At 37.0% G+C, this 21,338-nt stretch overlaps 3 protein-coding genes across 3 annotated transcripts; all 3 read left to right on the forward strand.

The window, feature by feature from the left end:
* Nucleotides 1-587: 587 nt before the first annotated feature.
* Nucleotides 588-4,344, forward strand: sac3d1 (SAC3 domain containing 1). The gene is made up of 4 exons (XM_046868936.1): nt 588-1,227; nt 1,714-2,097; nt 2,672-2,948; nt 3,330-4,344. The coding sequence occupies exons 2-4, from the start codon at nt 1,723-1,725 to the stop codon at nt 3,791-3,793; spliced, it is 1,116 nt and encodes a 371-aa protein (XP_046724892.1). The 5' UTR covers nt 588-1,227; nt 1,714-1,722; the 3' UTR covers nt 3,794-4,344.
* Nucleotides 4,345-5,638: 1,294 nt separating this feature from the next.
* Nucleotides 5,639-9,907, forward strand: LOC124399031 (MRG/MORF4L binding protein). The gene is made up of 5 exons (XM_046869674.1): nt 5,639-5,826; nt 7,646-7,767; nt 7,863-7,944; nt 8,364-8,438; nt 8,913-9,907. The coding sequence occupies exons 1-5, from the start codon at nt 5,691-5,693 to the stop codon at nt 9,128-9,130; spliced, it is 633 nt and encodes a 210-aa protein (XP_046725630.1). The 5' UTR covers nt 5,639-5,690; the 3' UTR covers nt 9,131-9,907.
* Nucleotides 9,908-10,264: 357 nt separating this feature from the next.
* eef1a2 (eukaryotic translation elongation factor 1 alpha 2) lies at nt 10,265-20,602 on the forward strand. The gene is made up of 8 exons (XM_046869998.1): nt 10,265-10,375; nt 10,607-10,826; nt 11,244-11,423; nt 12,253-12,549; nt 12,655-12,805; nt 15,109-15,365; nt 15,680-15,914; nt 18,707-20,602. The coding sequence occupies exons 2-8, from the start codon at nt 10,683-10,685 to the stop codon at nt 18,832-18,834; spliced, it is 1,392 nt and encodes a 463-aa protein (XP_046725954.1). The 5' UTR covers nt 10,265-10,375; nt 10,607-10,682; the 3' UTR covers nt 18,835-20,602.
* Nucleotides 20,603-21,338: the final 736 nt, after the last annotated feature.

The following is a 21,338-nucleotide window of genomic DNA, read 5'->3' on the forward strand; positions in this document are numbered from 1 at the left end:
CAAGATGTAACCGGAAGCACACATTCTCATCAGTCTCATCAACCCACAAAATATTTGCCCAAAAATCTTGGGAAAGTTTTGCAAAGTTGTGTTAATAATACAGTAACACAACTTTGCAAAACTATTTTAATAAAAATATTTCAGTATTATATTATATTTTATTGTAAATATAATACTGAAATCTTTTTATTAAAATAAATAAATAAATAAAGGAGGGTATACATATATGGTAACAACAAGGAGGAAATTAGATATTTGAGTATATTCCATGTTCTGATTGCTTTCTGGCTTGAAAGTTGTCATTATGATTCCTCCTGATGTACAGTAGACTGACTCTTGAAGGTTCTTGATTTCGTCACATATCCCTGTTTGTCGTGATTTCCCGAGGGGGCGGAGTCAACGACGGCACGTGATGTAAATAATGATGATAACAATAATAATAATAATAAACAAAGAAGTGTACATCTATATAATTAGTGGCACATCCTTGACGAGGAGTTTTTCTTTTTGCATTATAAGGATATGACGTACTACCTGCCTGCCGCCGGAAGTGACGTTTCTATATCGCGCTCTCTCTCTCTCTCTCTCTCTCTCTCTCTCTCTCTCTCTCTCTGTTTATTTATTTTTTTACGCAATTACTGAATTTTTTTGTAATTGTTCAAATTCGGACAGTTGAGACGTCTTTTTTATATTCCTGCACAGTTACAGAACTAGTTTAGATGCAGTTTAATTATCACACGTGTTTGCTGCTGTTTTGTGTATATTGAGATGGTTCGCTGGTTTGTTTGTATGTAAGAGGGAGAGATCAGGCATAACATTGTGCCCATCTTTTAATATTTTGTTGGTCCCGTTTTGCTACCAAAACAGTCCTGACCGGTTGATCATTAACAGCAGTAACATCTTCAGCAATTTAAGCTACAGGAGTTCGTCTGTTCGATCGGACCACACGCCCAGCCTTCGCTCCCCACATGTATCAATGAGCCTCGGCCGCCCATGACCTTGTCGCCGGTTCACCACTTTTTCTTCATTGGAGCACTTTTGATTGATACTGAACACTGCAGACCAGGAACAACCCACAAGAGCTGCAGTTTTCGAGATGCTCTGACCTAGTCGTCTAGCCATCACAATTTGGCCCTTTTCAAACTTACTCTAATCCTTATGCCTGCCCATTTTTCCTGCTTCTAACACATCAACTTTGGGGACAAACTTTGAGGCACCACATACCAGGTACAATGATAATGAGATATTCAGTGTTAATCACTTCATAAGGTCATAATGTTATGTTGGTGTATAATAGCTGAGGTGGTAACCGGCATCATTGGCACATCACAGCTCCGGTGTCTCTGGTTCGAACCTTAGCTCAGGATAGGTTTCCTATATCTTACTGGATTTTCTCAGGGTTTTTTGGTTTCTTACCAAAATGTTTGCACGGTGCCTGCAACAAACTGGTGTCCCATATCCCAGGATTAGATTCTGGACCCACTGTGAACCTGACCAGCAGTTATTAGAGTTAAATAAGTGATTTGTTATCTAAAGATAAACATTGAACAGCAATTAATTGGTTAATTGATTTCATATTTCCTCCATGCATTAGACAAGTGGTAGTCCAGTGGTTAAGATTTTGACTTCTAATCAGTAGGATATCAGTTCAAATCCCAGTTTATTTACTCAAGGATGTAAACAATGTGCCCCCCCCCCCACTTGTTTTTCTAGAGCAAACATATGACACAATTACAACAAAAATTTTATAAAATGACAAGCTGTGAGAGGAGACGGGATCAGGAGCGATGTAGGACTGAAGCAAAGCTGCAGGAGTCAGTCTTCCATGGTACCTGTACCACTATGTGTCCCATCTCTGAGGTGCAGCGGCGGGAAGAACAAAGGCAATTGCATCGCTTTGAGATGAAACGTGGTACAGAGCAAGAACGCTATCCACGTGCCGATCTCTCCCGCACTGTTAAAGAGTACTCGCGTCCTGCAGCTGGTAAAGATAAAATTCGAGCCTGTGACCTGCGACCTCCTGATGTCCTTTTCAAGACCGTGTGTTACTTGGTGGATGAGATTGTGGCCTCCCCTACACTTCAGCCCTGGACTGAGGTTAGCTACATGGGAATGTATTACATTGTAAGAAATATAATCAGTAGCAAATCTGACTTTAACTGTAGTCTTAATGAAGCTAGAGCATCTAATACTTTCACAACTTATACATTTTATGCAGGAATGAACTCCTGTTTGTGAAAATTTGGTATCCTTTTTGACCAAGATTGTCCTTTTCATTATATTCTTTAAATGCTATTATTTACATACCTTACTGGTATGATGCAAAGCAATGATGACGGTGCTCAAAATTAAATTTTTATAGCAGACAATTTCTAAAAACAATAAATGTTATCACCCACAAAACTTATTTTATGGATGTCAAAATTGTCCTTATATTAAAGGTGTAATAACTCATAATGATGGCTTGTGGTTTCTAGCGCTGTAACAAAATGAATTGAAATTGCAGATCCATTAGCTATGCTTCACAGACTACAGCAGTTCCCTTGATAAGCGTATAACGATGCAGGAATCAGCCTCAATTATGATTATAGACACTTGGTGTCAAATTGTTTTCAAATACAAATTTTATTGAATGTTTACCCTTTTCGTCTCCGAATGTCCTATACTGTAGGTCTACAGTTTTGTGTTCGATCGTTTGCGAAGTGTGCGACAGGATATGATCATCCAATGTGTCTCGGGTCAGGAGTGTGTGGCAGTGCTTGAAAGAATAGTGCGCTTCCACCTCTACGCATCATACCGACTTTGCGGTGAACCTCTGCAGCTCTACGATCCATACATCAACAACACACACCTGCAGGAGTGTCTGAGCAGGCTGTTGGAATGCTACAGCAAGGGACAGTATGATCATCAGGAAGAATTCCAGGCTCTCAGTCTGCTCTACAATCTGGGTAATTTTATACATATACCTGTTTTCTTGGGCTGCTCTATCAGAACAAATTTCAGTGCAGCAATTTGTTGAATCATGTGAGATGTGAGGAAAATTAGGATGGGCTAAAAGGCTGCCTGTTTACTGAAAGGACTGAGTGAATGTATAAATAAATAATTTGCATAGTGCTGCATAAATTTGAATGAGCAGTTCATTACAAAATAATTCTAGAGGCTTATACCTGTTATCAAAACAAATTATAGGAGATATTTAGCATTCTAAAATTCAGCTCTACGCTCTTTTTAGTGTGCTCCTCCCTATGAAAATCGGATTGCCTTCACACTGCTGGTCATTATTTGCTAAAATTTCTTTGTATGCATATTGTTTTTTTTTTTTTTTTAAGGTTCCACAACTACACTGCAACATGCCCTTGAGCTGCCTGAGAGTGTGCGTCTCTCTTCTCCAGTTCAATTGGCTCTGGAAGTTAATAGGGCTTATATAGAGCGCAACCCTGTGCGTCTCCTACGTCTGGCCCGGAAACTGGACTTCATGCAAGCCTGTGCCCTTCACAGACACTTAATATCCTGCAGGAAAGATTTGCTTATGATCTACAGCCATGGATACAGCAGCCGCAACTGCCGCTTTCCGATCCAGAAGTTAGCGGACCTTCTCTTCCTGGACTCCTCACTGGCTCTTCAGCTTTGCCAGACTCATGGAATTGAAGTGAAAGGGGACTATGTGGTCTTCTCTAAAACTTCCTTTAGTGAGAGCATGTGTAAAGAGCTGCAGTGTACCCAAATGCACAAGCTAGTGGATGACAAGCAACCAGACAATTCACTTTGTAGCATTATTCATGGCACCGCCTGAACGCCTGGTTTAAAAGAGCGGTTCAATCAGGTTCTTAGTTTTTTCAAATGGTTCTACTTATGTAAATGCACTCTGATTTTTTTTTTTTTTTTTATGTTCTACTGTGAATGTGCTGCCATGATTTTAAAAGTATGTTTGGTTTTTTTTTTTTTTTTGGAAAACACTGTAGCCCATAGGCATATAGTAATACAACAGCCGCAACCGATGCTTTCCCATCCAGACATAAGTGATCCTTGTTTTCCTGGACCCTTTACTAGCTGTTCGGCTTTGCCAGACAAATGCAGTGTGCACAAATTCACAAGCTAGTGGATGACAAGAAACCAGACAGTTCACTTGGTAGCATCATTCATGGCACCACCTGAATGCCTGGTTTAAAGAGTGGCTCAATCAGAGGTAGTTTTTTTTATTTTTTTTATTTAACCTTCTTACTGATGCAAATGCAATCTTATTTTTTAATAATGTGTTACTGTGAATGTACTGCCATAATTTTAAAGCATGACCTCTGAAAAACACTGAATACCCATACAGTAATAAAGAATTTGTTCTATGCACTCACTGCCAACTTTATTAGGATCCCCTTTACATCTGGACATTCATCAGCCAATCGCTTGAATCATGTAAGTACAGGTCAAGAGGCTCCAGTTAATCCTCACCTCATATAACACAAAGGTTTGAGGTAACGAGTATTTCAGGAACTGATGGTTTCCTGGCAATTCACACACAATTGTCTAAAGTTTAAACAGACTGGTTGTGAAAAACAAGACATTAAGTAAATGACAGTTTTGTGAATGGAAACATCTTGTTGATGGTGAGCAGATAACCATCTCAGCATGATCAGGCCCTTAACCATTAATAGATGGGCTACATTAGCAGAAAACCACATTGAAAAGCCAGTTGAAAAGTTAGAAATAAATCTTGTTTTTTGTTTTTCTGCAACTGTCCAGACACAGTGAGTATGTAAATAGTATGACAGTTCTGTCTTTGTTTTTAGGACATTTCACATGGTTTAGATATTTTTTGGTAAAATTCAAGATGGCTTGCTTTCCTCCCATTGACAGCTCTCTGGCTTTTTTTTCCTCCCATAGAGGAATGTCTATTTATTCTCTTTTAGTCAAATGAAAGTGATAGCACAACAGTTAATGTTCTGTTACTTACCAGAGGGTCTGGGGTTCAGGCCCTAGCATCACCTGCAGGAGTGCTGTATAATGGCTGACCCTATGCTCTGACCCCAGCTTCCTGATATGTGAAGAAAGATGTTTACTGTGATATAATGTGCACGTAACAAAAAAATTCATCCAATATTTATTAATTACACCTGGGTTCAACTTAAAGTGAAGTGTTGGAAGTTTTTTCAAAAACATCTAAATGTAAATCAAATGAAAGCTGAAATCATGGTATGTAGTCTTAGATTCATCTTTCGATCTCAACCCACAATCTCTTTGGTGTACAGCACAGAAATGAAAAGGATTGGACTGGCTGTTCTAATACTTTATAAGTATGCAAAATCTGTGAGAAATTTGAAGCAAACAGCTTCTGCGTGTGTGTTCAGGTTAATGTCTGTGAAAAGTTTTCCCAGGTCCAAGAGGGTTTTCTCAGGGTTCTCCGGGTTTCTCTGACCTACTAAAACGTTACAGGATGGATTGATTGTGCTACATTGCCTTTAGGTGTGAATGAATGTAGGTATGTATGCATTCGTGCATGTATGTGCCTCACATTTAGTGGAAAATTTTATTACGACTTGATTAAGACAGAAAATGTTAAGCTTTCCTTTCAGTATTTTAAACTTCAGCCCGTATTAGAAAGCATGTCATTCTCATTCCAGGCCATTTGGGGGCGAAAACAAACCAAAAACATAAACCCGATTAGAAGAAGAAGTGCAAGCCGCTTGAATAGAAACATGGGAGAGGCAGAAGTTGTCTCGGCAGACGAGAAACAAGTGGATTCAGGTTCCTGTGCTGCTGATGAGTCAGTGGTATGGAGCCAGGAGGTGGAAGTGTGTCTGTTTCACGCAATGTTGGGTCACAAACCAGTCGGTAAGCTCAATTTCTGTCCTCATTGTGCAGTCTTTCCCTGCAGTAGGCCTTGAGTCCGCGGTGTAGAGTTCGAACAAAACATCGCCTTCCCTGATACACCCTCCACTCGGAGAGCAGCCAGAGCGAGGGATATGGACGTTATTTCCTTTTAGATTTAGTTCAGTTAAATCGGGGTAAATAAGAATAAAGTAATTCATATATAATTGTTCCTAAAAGAGTTAGAAATTTGCGCCTAAAAGAACGAGCCAACAGAATACAGGAGTATCCAAGATGCTCCCAGTCCTCCCTTAAATCTCCGTAAACAATGCAAGTTTTAATGCATAGGTTTGGTCTTATGTATTTTGGATGCTTCTGGTTTTGAAGGAAAACATATACAGAAACATCTGTCCTCTTGCAGACGTGCTTGAAGAGCTTTCGTATTATAGTGATCCAGCTTTATTTTTTAGTTACGCGGTTTATAATAAGACTACTTTTGGCAGCCCACATCTGGATCACACATCTGTAATCATATAAGATCTACGATAATATAATAATGTAGATATTAGGGCTGTCAGCCAATTAAAATATTTAATCGCGATTAATCGCATGATTGTCATGTAACTTAATCGCAATTTTATCTGTTCTAGACGTCCCTTGAATTAATACTTTTCAAGTTTTGAATACTTGACAAAATGAATGCTTAATGCAAATGCATGTTATTTATTAGTGAAATCATAGTCAACATAGACCATGAAGACAAATTATTATTGTATATGTTTTAAAGTAATTATGATGTTTACAATTATGTAAATCATCAGAACAAAAAACAGACGGTTTTAATTGCCGGATGTGTGCATCATGGCTGTTTTTGGTGTTTTGAGACTTAGCGCATCAGTAAAACAAATGTTTAGTGAGTAAAAAATATTTTTGGCGGAATTAATATTTTTGTTATATCTGAGTAAAGAAAGGATGTTGTGAATAAATGTGTGTTGTGTTGGAGGTTTTAATTTTGTCACTTTCATATTTATTTATTGATGTTTTTAATAAAAACGGTCAATCAGAAATGCGCACTGCATTAACCGCGCGTTAATAAAATTAGTCCCGCTTAAATGATTTCGTGTTAACGCTTTAACACGTCAGCCTTAGTCAAAACTGTGCATGTCAGCCTGAAGGAATGTAGCTAGGAGTTGCATTGAGATTGTTCGTAAAAAACATGTTGTCTGCTTCCTAATTGGTAACAACAGTGATGCTGGTATGGGCTATCAGTCTTCTACCATCATCATTCAATTTTATTAATAACAACGCCAACATCTGATATGATATACTATGTAACATAAGCCTAGTGAATGCTATTAGAGGAAAAAAGAAAATGACAAAATGATGAGAGAGGTGGAGAAAATCCTGAGCATCCCACAATACATGTTATACACTACACAACTCTCAGCACAAAAAAGAGCAAATCCTGGTCAGGTATGAACGAAATTATATAAAAAGAGACGACAGAGATAAATGCAAATAACAGCCCTTATCCAGTTGTTTTTGTTTTGAGTTGCAAGCACAGGCAATATTGATTGATGTGGATCATTTGTAAGAAGTAATCCTAGTTGCCTAATTGTTTGAGCGCACACATGAACTTCATGGCCACTGGGGAAAACTACAGCACAATAAATTTGTAGCCAGTTCAAAGTAATTAGCATGCAAAAAGTAATTAAATAATGGTAACAATCATATCAGCATTGATTGCAACATTGAAAATTGCATGCCATCAGAAATATAGAAAGCAATAAGGCCTTTAGTATTATTTATTTATTTATTTATTCATTCATTCACTTTTATACAGGGGTCAATCGTCATTTCCACATGATTTGCATACGTGATAAATTCAGCCAAAACATTGGAAGGCAGGTGTCATCCAAGGTCATCTGGGATCACCTGGGAACAATGTATGACATGCAGGCACTGGTGAGTCAACCTACTGTTACCTCTTGACTGTTTGGGTGGAGGAAAAGCAAAACATAAAAAAAGCATAATAAGCTTTCATTCCCTGTGTTCCACAGCACGAGTCTGAGATCCTCCCTTTTCCCAACTCTGAAAAGAGCTTTGTCCTGCCTGAGGATATAATACAAGAGGTCAGAGAAGGTGAGTTAGCTTTGCTTTTGCTTGTGAGGTTTGTGGCCTGATGTAAAAACTCAATTCTAAGGAAGCAACATGAAATTTGAATGAATGAATAAATAATGAATCTAACTGTGAAATAGTACTTATGTTGCCTGTTTTTTCTTTCAGTGACTCTGATTGTATAAGTACATAATGAGGGACATTATTATTTTTTTAATTTACACCCTACTTGAATTTCTTTTAATTGTTTAATTTTTAATTTTATTTTTTATATAGCTTGGTATTTTGTTTTGCTGTAAGAATTGTAATGATGTATTCACCGCCATACATTATTACACCGATTTATAGCTTAGAAAGAAAGTTTTAAGGTTTGCTGCCCAAGCTGCTTGTTGTGTGTTAATCAAATGTTTATTCTTTTTTTTTTTTTTTTTTACTTGCTTCAGGAAAAGTAGGCTCAGAGGATGATATAAAAGAAGAGTTTAAAGAAGAGAGGGATCTTTCAGCCACCCATGAAGAAGGTTCTTACACTCTTAGTGACTCTCTCTCTCTCTCTCTCTCTCTCTCTCTCTCTCTCTCTCTCTCTCTCTCTCTCTCTCTCTCTCTCTCTCTCTCTCTCCTGCTTCATCTATTTGCCTTCTTTCCCATCACTTTTTTGATGCAAGTCATCAATATAAACCAGCACTACTGCACTTCTTTCAGTATATTCAGTATAATCTTCATTGCCATATGGCTGACAAATTTGTGTGAATAAAAGAACATATCTGTTCTGTTCTGAAATCCAGTTGAGTGCTGCAGGTGCCTGTTGACTTTATTTTGTATAGGGGGAATTATATGGTTCATTAAGATTGTTTATTTATTTTTTATTTGCCAGACAGAGCAAGTTCATATTACAGTTTTTATGATTCTGATGATGCATCTGATAATTACATGCTAATTCTGGGACAGATTATACTTTGTATCTTAACCTTTTACATCTGTCTTTGCTTTACCAGGCAGCAACTCTTCAGTGAAGATGACTGAACGCTCCAGCAGTGGGCGAGAGAAAGAAAAGGAGCGAGAGCGTGAGAGGGAGAAAGGGAATTCGGTTGAGACCGGTGGTGGTTTCAAAGAGGCTGCGGGTGAAAAGAGGAAGCGAAATCGGGCCACAGAAAAAACACTGAGTACCGGCAACCCATCCAGCCCTGGGGGAGCCAAACGCCGTAGAACATAGTGATGTCCAACAGGAGTAATTTGGCGGAGCTAACTAACTGAGTGGAAGATCGCTTACTTTGGGCCAACCAGAGTCTCGGCCTTGGTTATATTGTGAGGGACTGTTTCTGTGTGAAAGGATGGTCCTCTGTTTGAGCTTTTTCTCAGAAATGAGGGATTGAGGGAATGCATCAGAGCACACTTGTACACGGTCTACTGAAATAATCATGACTCCAGTAGAAAGTAAAAGTGGTTTGAGAAGATCTTAAAAGCTTCCAAGTTGTGGAACATAGTACAGACAAATGTTACCTTACCTTGTTTTTTTTCCCAGACAGTAAGTTTTAGGTAGCAGTTTCTATCTTGTTTTGTTTAATTGAGCTCACTGAGAAATTTCTGTACCTGAACATGTTTGATGGCATTTTTTTGATAACAGTGTATGATGGTCAATTAGGGATAGAAGGCTTAGTACATAATTCTTAATGCAGCTTGTTAGCCATTACAATACAGTACTTGTTTAAAATGCTTCTGTCATCACTTCCTTTGACTGTCTACGTGTGTGTGTGTGTGTGTGTGTGTGTGTGAGAGAAACCTGAGCGATATGAAACCTGAACTTCATGTATTTCTGTTATTTGTTGGTTAAATAGGAATGTGAAGTTTTTTCTTTTTTTACAACCATTTGTATTTATTAATTTTTTCATTTTAAAAAAGTGTGTGACCAAGCATTAAATCAGGCTTAATGTTGGCTTGTTTCTTTTATAAAAGAATAAATGCTGGCCTTCTCGGGCTAATGCTTTGAAAATATGTGCTCCTTTAAATTTTTTTATCTCAGAAAATGCATTAAATAAAAAAAAAAATAGACAGGATTTCATAAGACCTTCTTGTCAAAGGTGTTAAATGCTGATGCTCTTAGTGGTTCATACCGGGCCCACTTGCGTTAAAAAAAACAAGGATTTCATCTGGTTTTAACCCTGAAGGTATTTGAGTCAACATGCTGAGTCACTGAGGTTTGTGTGGTGTATTTCTCATCTCTACCTGCCTACTTTGTCCTGCTGCCTTTGCAGTTCTCTATTCTAGCTCTCTCGCTCTCTTCTTTCTCTCTCTTCTTTCTCTCTCTCTCTCTCTCTCTCTTTCTCGCTCTCTCTCTCAACCTCCCACTTCACTTAAACTGCTGCATTGCGTTCCCTGGGCAGACACAGTTCGACTGTGCCAGCCCCAGTGTTCTTGAGTGTACAGATGAACACATTGAGCTGCATGTATACAGCTGCAGGTAAGTGGGCAAAGGAAAAAGCATACATAGGCTTTTGATCTAGAATTAGTGTGTTTTTTATTTTATTTATATATATATATATATATATATATATATATATATATATATATATATATACATTACAATTTTAGTGATAATACAGATGAAATATATTGATTATGAATAATGAGTTCTGCATATGACCCCAGGATATGTTCATGAAATAATTTCACATTTTTTGTTATTTATTAGGTGGATAACTTTACTGCAGGGGAACACTGGGTGGACACATTCTCTCTCCCACCTCCACATCTGTAATTCCTTCGTTATGGGGAAGGAGAAGATTCATATTAATATAGTCGTGATTGGCCATGTCGATTCTGGGAAGTCCACTACCACCGGCCACCTTATTTATAAGTGTGGTGGCATTGACAAGAGAACCATTGAAAAATTCGAGAAGGAGGCTGCAGAGGTAAGACTAAAATTGAGATTAACTCTATCAACAGCATCCATGTTGTTACTATTACAGACTAGTTCTGAAAGGAAGGGAAAGATTGCTTGTGGATTTATTGTGAGGCCTTGAAATGAGTGAAAGTGACCAAAGACAAGATTTCTCAAGTAGTTTTTAATACAGTTTATGTACAGAGAGACAGTTTTGTAAATTATGTAGGAAGATGAGAAAGATGTGCTAATATCATGTCAGACATGGCAGCTTCTAATTTGTTGTTTTAAGTTTGGTGATGGCTATAAAGTGGTTATTATTATGGTTATGGGTAATTTGGGCTGCCAACACTGAAGCTTAATTGTCCAGATGTTATTAAAAATTCAGCAGCGTTATAGTTGAATAAAAAAAAAACTGTATAAATATGATGCCCTCTCTGTTGACCAGATGGGGAAAGGTTCATTTAAATATGCTTGGGTTCTGGATAAGCTAAAGGCAGAGCGAGAGAGAGGTATCACAATAGACATTTCCTTGTGGAAGTTTGAGACCTCTAAATACTACATCACGATCATTGATGCTCCAGGACACAGAGATTTCATCAAAAACATGATTACAGGGACCTCCCAGGTAAGACAGCATTATATATATATATATATATATATGTTTTGCAATTCAAGGTTACACTTTATTATTCCACTGACCATGTTTGGTCCGATTTCACAAAACTATTAAACACATTACTGTTAAAAGTTTTTTAATGCTGCATATGATAGAAAGGTTTCAGCATACACAATGCACTGCAGCTTGCTGAGAATGGATCTGCATAGTAGACTGGTCAGAGTGCTTATCCTTGTTCATAATCATAGAGCCATGGAAAAAAGTGTCCTGGACTTGTGAATCATGTTTTCTATTTCGGGGGAAAAGATGACTCCATGACTATGGGATCAAGTCAAGCTAGCGGAGACAGCATGATGCTCCAGGCAATGTTCTGCTAGGAAACTTTGAATCCTGGGATTGTGGCTGTTGCTTTGATTTTGACAACACATTTGTTGTGCTCCCCTTTATGGCAAAAGGATTCCCTAATGGTCTTTTCAGCAAAACATAAACATAACAACTTAATGCAACATAAACTTTTCAGGAATTTGAGGAACATGACAGACTTTCACGGTGTTGGCTCTGTCTCCAAATATCTCAATTTTAAGATTTGCTGGACAAATCCACATCCACCTCCGGATACCATATACCTTCAGAGGTCTTGTTGAGTCCATACTTTGCCTGAAAGTTCGCCTGAAAGATGTAGCATTAGAAAATACTATATGGTTTATATTAGGATAACAAGTTTCTACATCTAATTCTATAAGGATTTATTTAAATCCATGCATTCAGTGAAAGACTTAAAACTAAACTTCAACTAGATTTCGAAAGTAAACTCTATTCTGTTTCATTTCTTCACCAGGCAGATTGTGCTGTTCTTATAGTGGCAGCTGGGGTAGGTGAATTTGAGGCGGGTATCTCTAAGAATGGACAGACACGTGAACATGCCTTGCTGGCATACACACTGGGTGTCAAGCAGCTGATTGTTGCCGTTAACAAAATGGACTCCACAGAGCCTTCTTACAGTGAGAAGCGCTATGATGAAATCGTTAAAGAGGTCAGTACTTACATTAAGAAGATTGGCTACAGCCCTGCCTCTGTACCCTTCGTCCCTATTTCTGGGTGGCATGGAGACAACATGCTGGAACCGTCCGCTAATGTAATTATTACGAATATTTTCATTGCAGCATGTGCATGTATTAGATTTTAGTTTATTTATTATTCTGGTGAGTAAATTGCACGTCTGAAACATGGTACTTTGCAGATGACATGGTTTAAAGGCTGGAAACTTGAGAGGAAGGAACAACATGCCAGTGGAATCACTCTTCTTGAGGCCTTGGACACTATCATGCCTCCCACTCGTCCTACTGACAAGCCTTTACGCCTTCCTCTGCAGGATGTTTACAAAATTGGGGGTTTGCAGCTTAGATGAGAGAAATATAACATATAAAATACAATCCTGATTTTAAAAAAGTTGGGACACTACAAATTGTGAATAAAAAAAAGAATGCAATAATTTACATATCTCAAACTTATATTTTATTCACAATAGAATATAGATAACATATCAAATGTTGAAAGTGAGATATTTTGAAATGTCATGCCAAATATTGGCTCATTTTGGATTTCATGAGAGCTACACATTCCAAAAAAAGTTGGGACAGGTAGCAATAAGAGGCCGGAAAAGTTAAATGTACATATAAGGAACAGCTGGAGGACCAATTTTCAACTTATTAGGTCATTTGGCAACATGATTGAGTATAAAAAGAGCCTCTCAGTGTGGCAGTGTCTCTCAGAAGTCAAGATGGGCAGAGGATCACCGATTCCCCCAAAACTTCAGTGAAAAATAGTGGAGCAATATCAAAAAGGAGTTTCTCAGAGAAAAATTGCAAAGAATTTGAAGTTATCATCATCTACAGTGCATAATATCATCCAAAGATTCAGAGAATCTGGAACAATCTTTGTGCTTAAGGTTCAAGGCCGGAAAACCATACTGGATGCCCGTGATCTTCGGGCCCTTAGAAGGTACTGCATCACATACAGGAATGCTACTGTAATGGAAATCACAACATGGGCTCAGGAATACTTCCAGAAAACATTGTCAGTGAACACAATCCACCGTGCCATTCGAGTTGCCGGCTAAAACTAAAAAGAAGCCATATCTAAACATGATCCAGAAGCGCAGGCGTTTTCTCTGGGCCAAGGCTCATTTAAAATGGACTGTGGCAAATTGGAAAACTGTTCGTTCTGTGGTCAGACGAATCAAAATTTTAAGTTCTTTTTGGAAAACTGGGACGCCATGTCATCCGGACTAAAGAGGATCAGGACAACCCAAGTTATCAGCGCTCAGTTCAGAAGCCTGCATTTCTGATGGTATGGGGTTGCATGAGTAAGTGTGGCATGGGCAGCTTACACATCTGGAAAGGCAACATCAATGCTGAAATGTATATCCAAGTTCTAGAACAACATGTGCTCCCATCCAGACGTCATCTCTTTCAGGGAAGACCTTGCATTTTCCAACATGACAATGCACATACCACATACTGCATCAATTACAACATCATGGCTGCGTAGAAGAAGGATCCGGGTACTGAAATGACCGGCCTGCAGTCCAGATCTTTCACCCATAGAAAACATTTGGCGCATCATAAAGAGGACGATGCGACAAAGAAGACCTAAGACAGTTGAACAGCCAGAAGCCTGTATTAGACAAGAATGGGACAAAATCCCTATTCCTATACTTGAGCAACTTGATTCCTCAGTCCCCAGACATTTGCAGACTGTTATAAAAAGAAGAGGGGATGCCACACAGTGGTAAACATGGCCTTATCCCAACTTTTTTGAGATGTGTTGATGCCATGAAATTTAAAATCAACTTATTTTTCCCCTAAAATGATACATTTTCTCAGTTTAAACATTTGATATGTCATCTATGTTGTATTCTGAATAAAATATTGAAATTTGAAACTTCCACATCATTGCATTCTGTTTTTATTTACAATTTGTTCCGTGTCCCAACTTTTTTGGAATCAGGTTTGTACATTCAGTTTGTTCATAGTATTGATACCTCATGAAGAGAATACACAAATAAGTTGTCCATATATTAAAAATTCTATTTTCTGCTGTGCTTTAATATAATTTTAGATAGGCTAGACAAGACATAATTATTTTTAAACATTTGTGCCTCAAATTCAAGAATGCTTGAACAATTTCACCAAGAAGAATGGGTTAAAATGTCAGAATGCAGACATGCGGAGCTGATAGAAACCCGGATGCCTGTTTAGTTATTATGCAAAAAGTAAATGTGTGCTATTGGTTGAATAGGTCAACTTTACATTTAAAGCTTGTAATGACAATATGACAGTGCTGAAATGATTGATGTCTACAATGAGACTACATCTAGATTTCAGTTGAGTAATGTTTTAGTGGACTCTATTGCTGTGTTACAGCGAAACCCAAGACCCTTGTAATTTTGTAACATAAATGTCTTAGTCTTTGTTCATGTTGCTTTGTAGCCTTTGAATGTCCTGCTTATAGCAATAAACCAAAAGATTATCTTGAAGATATTTATTTTAAGATATTTTCCCTTGTATTTGAACTGTGTTTGCAAGTCAGTGCTTTGGTGTATTTATTCAAAGCAGATAAAATGCCTTGACTGACAATTCTTAAAGGTTCAAGAGAGCGTGCTTGATGTCTCGGTTATTGTCTTTCTTCCTAGGTATTGGCACAGTACCTGTAGGCAGGGTGGAAACTGGCATCCTGCGTCCAGGCATGGTGGTGACTTTTGCCCCTGTCAATATAACCACAGAAGTAAAGTCTGTAGAGATGCACCATGAGTCCCTGAGTGAAGCGGTACCAGGTGATAATGTAGGATTCAATGTGAAGAATGTGTCAGTTAAGGACATTCGCAGGGGAAATGTGTGTGGAGACAGCCGGTCCGACCCACCCCAAGAAGCCTCAGGCTTCACAGCACAGGTCAGATAAACAATTGACAACTTTATGCTAACACCTTAACAGATTTTATATATATATATATATATATATATATATATATATATATATATATATATATATATATATATATATATATATATATATATATACTTGTATAAAGTATGTCAGGATTGTTCACTATATTAGGCCAGGTGTCTAGGAAACATACACTAATGATTATGCTGTTCTGATTTGTTTCTGAATTGCTTTCATAAATGCCATCTAGTGACCACTTCTATTCATTTCTGTTTTTTTTGTTTTATTTTTCTCTATTAATGTTCCTTTTTTTCCATCAGGTTATTATTCTAAATCATCCAGGGCAAATCAGTGCTGGCTACTCCCCTGTACTTGACTGTCACACGGCTCACATTGCCTGCAAGTTTGCAGAGTTGAGAGAGAAGATTGACCGCAGGTCAGGGAAGAAACTGGAAGACAATCCTAAATATTTGAAGTCTGGAGATGCTGCTATTGTGGATATGATTCCAGGCAAACCCATGTGTGTGGAAAGTTTTTCTCAGTACCCTCCTTTGGGTGAGTATGAATTCCCACAGCAGTTATAAATAATATTACAAGATTCTGAGTGCTTTTTCATTGCCGAGTCATTTATTTTTCCTTTGACAGCATATTGACGCTCATCTAACATCAGCATGGAATTACTTAGTCATGTGAAAAAGAAAGTACTGCCTCTTTGATTTCTATGATTTGAAATATCAGGACATACTAAAAATAATCTGGCCCTTATCAGGTTTTAACTTTAATTAAATACATACATCTCAGATGAACAACACAACATATTACAGTGTAAAAGCCACATGTGGATAAACTAAGTACATCCTTACTGATTCGATATGAATTAAAAGGATAAGTAACTGTGACGACCTTATTAAAAGCCAAAGTTTTAGCAGTTTGCTGGTCTGGAGAATTCAAGTGTGTGTTAAGACATTGCCACAGAGGATGGTCATTAGCAATTATCTTAAAGAAGCAGTTGTTGCAGCCCATTAAAGATCAGCTCAGAAATTGCAGAAAACTCATTAATTACATCTCAAATTATACAGGCTTCAGTTAGCATGTTAAATGTTAAAGTTCATAATAGTCAAATTAGAAAAAGATGGAACAAGTATGATTTGTTTACAAGCGCTGCCAGAGGAAAGCTCTAACCTCTCTTAAAATATAATAATAATAATAATTGGCAGCATCGCAGTCCAGACCTCAACCTGACTGAAATAATGTGGTGGGACCTTAAGAGACCTGTGCATAAACAAATGCCCGCAAACCTCAATGAACTGAAGCAACACTGTAAAGAAGAGTGAGCAAAAATTCCTCCAGAATGATGCGAGAGATTGATAAAGTCATACTGAACACAATTGCTTAATTTTTAATTTTTAAATTGGTTCTACTATCTATTGAATTATGAATTGTTTTTTTTTTTTACACATAGCTTCTACAAATTGGGTTTGTTTCTTTGTAAAATAAACAGTGGTGGATAGTAACAAAGTAAATGTATTTTGTTACTGTACTCAAGTATTTTTTTTAACTACACATTACATTTCAAAGTCATATATCTTCCTTTGTACTCAACTACATTTCAAATCAGTTTCTTCTTTTTATTTATGGGTGAATAAAAGCGTAACTAGTCAAATGCACAGCAAGCCAACAATCAGGGTAACGCGCCCGGTCTGTTTTAAACTTGTTTTGGTTGCCGCTTGACAGTGGTGGATTTAGGCAGAGGCGGCATGGGTACCATCTTGTCGGGGATGGCACAGGGTGTCCACAAAAAAAACCCCATTAAAAATCGATAGTTTTTTCTCCGCTAATTTGCACAGGCGCATCAATTATTATATCATGTCACGGTCAATGAACCTGTTCGGTACTTGGAGTGTGTACCCACTGCCCAGAGAGGTTCCCTCACTTATACAATCAAAAAGGGGGGTGACGTCACCTCAGCCTTCAGGGTTTCCAGTGGGAGAAGTGACAAGATCTGGAGTGACATCAGGTCTGTAAGGAGTGCTGAATCCAAATTCAAATGATGGATAACCAAAAAATCTCCAAACCCTCAGGAGCCTAATTCAGGAAAAAGAGGAAAGAAGTAGGGGGGAAATGTGCAAAACATAAAGGTGTGTATGCAGTTCTAGTATAGGCTAACGCTTTTAATGAAATAGGCTAATAGCTCTATATCACTTAGGTTATGTGCCTGCTATGCTTTTAGCATAGAGCAACAATATTACTTTGTTTGTATGACATTGTAGTTTATCATAATGTGTGTTTTCTGTGATTGTACTGAATAGATCCTGAACTGAGTTCAGTAAGTGGAAACTCCTGTGCTACAGTACTTAAATAGATCATTTAAAAGCCATATATTATAAGGATATAGATGTTGTATGTATGTTGTATCTTATGGCTACAATTAGCTATAAGGGTGGATAGTTCCTGGTTCTGAGAGTTTGATAATTTGTGCACAGTGACTTGTATGTAATTGCGCAATAAATGCATTGAGGGTAATATTTATACATAAAAGGAAGCTGCCAGAAATGTATCCAGATTTGTGGGTTTCTTTTGAGAATGTCTTTTTTTTTTTTTTTTTTTTTGAGGAATAAATGATGGAACAAACTCCTGACTCTAACTTGCCATAACACTCGTAGCTTAATTTGCACGATTTCATGTAGTTGAAAAGAAGGTTTTTGGCTCATGATAATTTTAATAGATATCAATCAGTGTTTAACTCATTAATGGCATTCTATTAATAGATTGGTGTGCTAAGAGTAACATTAGAGTCTTTTCACATAACTGAGTTGATTATGCAAGAGTCTTGTGACAAAAATAATAATAGGAACATTATAGACATAATAAGAAGCCGAAAGAAGAAGAAGATAGACATAATAAATCATAGTACTTGGATATTTAAGTACATTTGAAGGCAAATACTTTTGTACTGTTACTCTAGTAAAAGTTTAAAGCAAGCACTTTTACTGGAGTAATATTTTAGAGTGTATTTCTACTTTTACTGAAGTACATGGATTGTGTACTTCGTCCACCACTTAAAATAAACAATGACATGGTTTGTCATGTACTGTTCAAGACCTGCTAAGGACTAGAGGATTTTAATTATGTCGTGATAAATTTTTTTTTCAGATTTCAAAGAGGGGTGTGCTTTCTTTTTTATTAATATATTAATGAATATTACTGAAGAGTTCAACATTACATTTAAAAAGAAACACCAAAAGAATGTGTATTTGTTACTAGTCATCAGTTGCAGATGCCCCAAAGATTTTCAAGAAGTTACTTCTGTGTTCTTTGCTTAAACTCTTGCTTGTGTCGGCTTGCAGGACGCTTTGCTGTGCGAGATATGAGACAAACCGTTGCTGTTGGGGTCATAAAGAATGTTGAAAAGAAAATTGGTGGGAGTGGCAAAATCACCAAATCTGCCCAAAAAGCTCAGAAAGCAGGAAAGTGAAAATTGTTCCCAATGTAGTCCCTGACATCTGTTATCATGCCGCAGCAGCCCCCATAATTATATCTGGGCATGATCACCTGGCCTATTGCATTTTGTTCCCATGCTACATCACTGACTGGATGATAGCCATCATAATGTGAATGACACAAAAATATTTATTGAATGTTTGACATGTCTTTGTTGTAATTTTAGCTTTTAGACTTTTACTATAACGTATATTAATACAGATGTTATGTATATGTAAATGTGTATAAAATTCACACAGTAAAAAGCTTCCATTTGAGGTTTGTGCTGAAGTCATAAAACGAGAGATCAGGTTAACGACTTGTACTGGATTTATTCCAAGCTGAACTAAGAGTGATTCCTGTTCATATCAATCCTGTTTTTGTAAGCCTGGCTTAATGAAAGAACCATTTAGAGGAAATGAAATTATTCTGTTTGACATTTTACATGGGCTCTAACCTATTGTTTATAAGGACAGTCAGTTCATAACACAGTTTATTTGAACTGCATGAGGGGAAAGTTGTAACTCTTTTAGGAATAAAAGAATAATAAAGTGTGAGGTTTTAGAGTTGAAGCGCGCTATGTTATGACCCCGTCTCTTCTTTTAATGAAATGTACTTTAAAACACTTAATTTCAAGAAACCTTTTAAACACACACTTCATGAATAATAATAATAAAAAACTTTCTGTGCTGCCACTCTGAATCAAACTGTCTTATTCAACAGATTTCTGAATTAACAAAAAATCCCTGAGACAGTGAAGGACAGTAGCTGATGAACACTTTTTCTTGAGTTTTTGTTTAGAAATTATCTTCTGCCTAGATCACAGAAGGCTCAGTAATAGCGAGATTAAGCCTTTAATCACATACAGCTGGCTTTTCTAATAGCCTTTCAATGGTTCACAGAGTTTTCTAAAACAAATCAATGTTAGTAAATCACTGATTAGCTGATAACGACCCTGTTTACAATTAATAACACATGTCTACAAACTTGTCGCATACAAGTCACTTGGGCTTGTTTTGCAAGTCTTGGAATGCTTCTAAGAAAAAGTTATTTTAAAGTCCATTTCCTCTGAGAGTAAAATGAGAACAGTAGTGATCTGGAACATTTTAACACTGAAGCATCCACACTCAAAGAAGGAAAGTGAAACTGGACCAGAAACTCTCAAAAATGTAGTGTACCAGTGTGTAGTAAAAAGAGATTAAAAGTCATGCTTTCAGTAAAAGAAAAAATGCATGTATACACCTAATCTCAGTTTTTTTTACCCACTGACCATTTTGTTTTATTTGCAATTATTGTATACATGGTGTGAATAGAGTTTCATTATGTGTACTTCATAACTTTATGCACAAGCAATATTTATTCTTAGATTTAATTAACTGATATATAGATAAGTACATATACTACTTTAATGATAAATGTTTTTGTAATAATAATATTATTATTACATATTATTGTATACATATCTGGAAATGGTCTGCAAGTTTTATGGGTTTCAAGCAATTTGTAGTGGGTTAAAATGGTTAAAAAGGCTTCTATGAGGTTAAAAATTAAACCAACATAATTCACCCAAGACCTTTTTACACCTTTAATATGATATAGCAACCAACAAAATTGATTACACAAAATTGAATGACAACACTAAACTAGATGCATAAATGTGCACACTTCTTTTATTAAAAATCTATTGCTTTACAAATATTTCCACTTGGAAGACTTTGTTGGCATTTTTGTTTGTACTGCATATCATTGGCTCTGTACATGTACCTTGCACAATGACAATAAAGTATTTAATCTAATCTAATTTTTATTCAATTCTTTCTTGCAAAACTGCTCTAGATCTGGCAAACTGCAAGCGTATCTTTATGCCATTCCAAAGGTTTTTGGTGCGATTTAGATCTGGGCTCTGACCAAAATGTTTATCGTCTTCATAATCCACAGCTTTGTTGGCTTAGTTTTGTACTTGGGGTCATTTTTGTGATAAAAGTGATTTTCTTTCCCTCAGCAGATTAACAGATGCCTGAAGATTTGTGCAAAAATAGACTGGTATTTGAAACCATCAGTAATTCCAGTAATTCAGTAAATCTTTACTAGAGCCTCAGTCCTGCAGCCAACACCATGCCTCGCAATTGTGTTCTTCAAATGATAAGGAAGTTTTTATTTTATTGTTTTGTCACTATACAAAACATTTCACTGGATATACGTGTGTTAAAGTCTATAAATTGTGGAAAATTCTCTATAATGCAAAGAAGAATCCACTTTGTACTAATTTAAAATAGATTAGTCATAATTTGTGAGATTTGGTGAAATTTAAAATGCTTTTTGGAAACCACGGATGCCGCATCTTCCAGACTAAAGAGGAAAAAGACCATCTCGCTTGTTATCAGTGCTCTTTCAATGCTGAAATGTATATACAGGATTTTTCGTGGTTGGCCTTGCAAATTTTGGCAAGAGAATAGTAAATCGCATACTGCAGCTATTACAAGATTATGGCTTTGTAAA

This window comes from Silurus meridionalis, chromosome 16, assembly GCF_014805685.1.
Source record: "Silurus meridionalis isolate SWU-2019-XX chromosome 16, ASM1480568v1, whole genome shotgun sequence".
Classification (NCBI taxonomy): Eukaryota; Metazoa; Chordata; class Actinopteri; order Siluriformes; family Siluridae; genus Silurus; species Silurus meridionalis.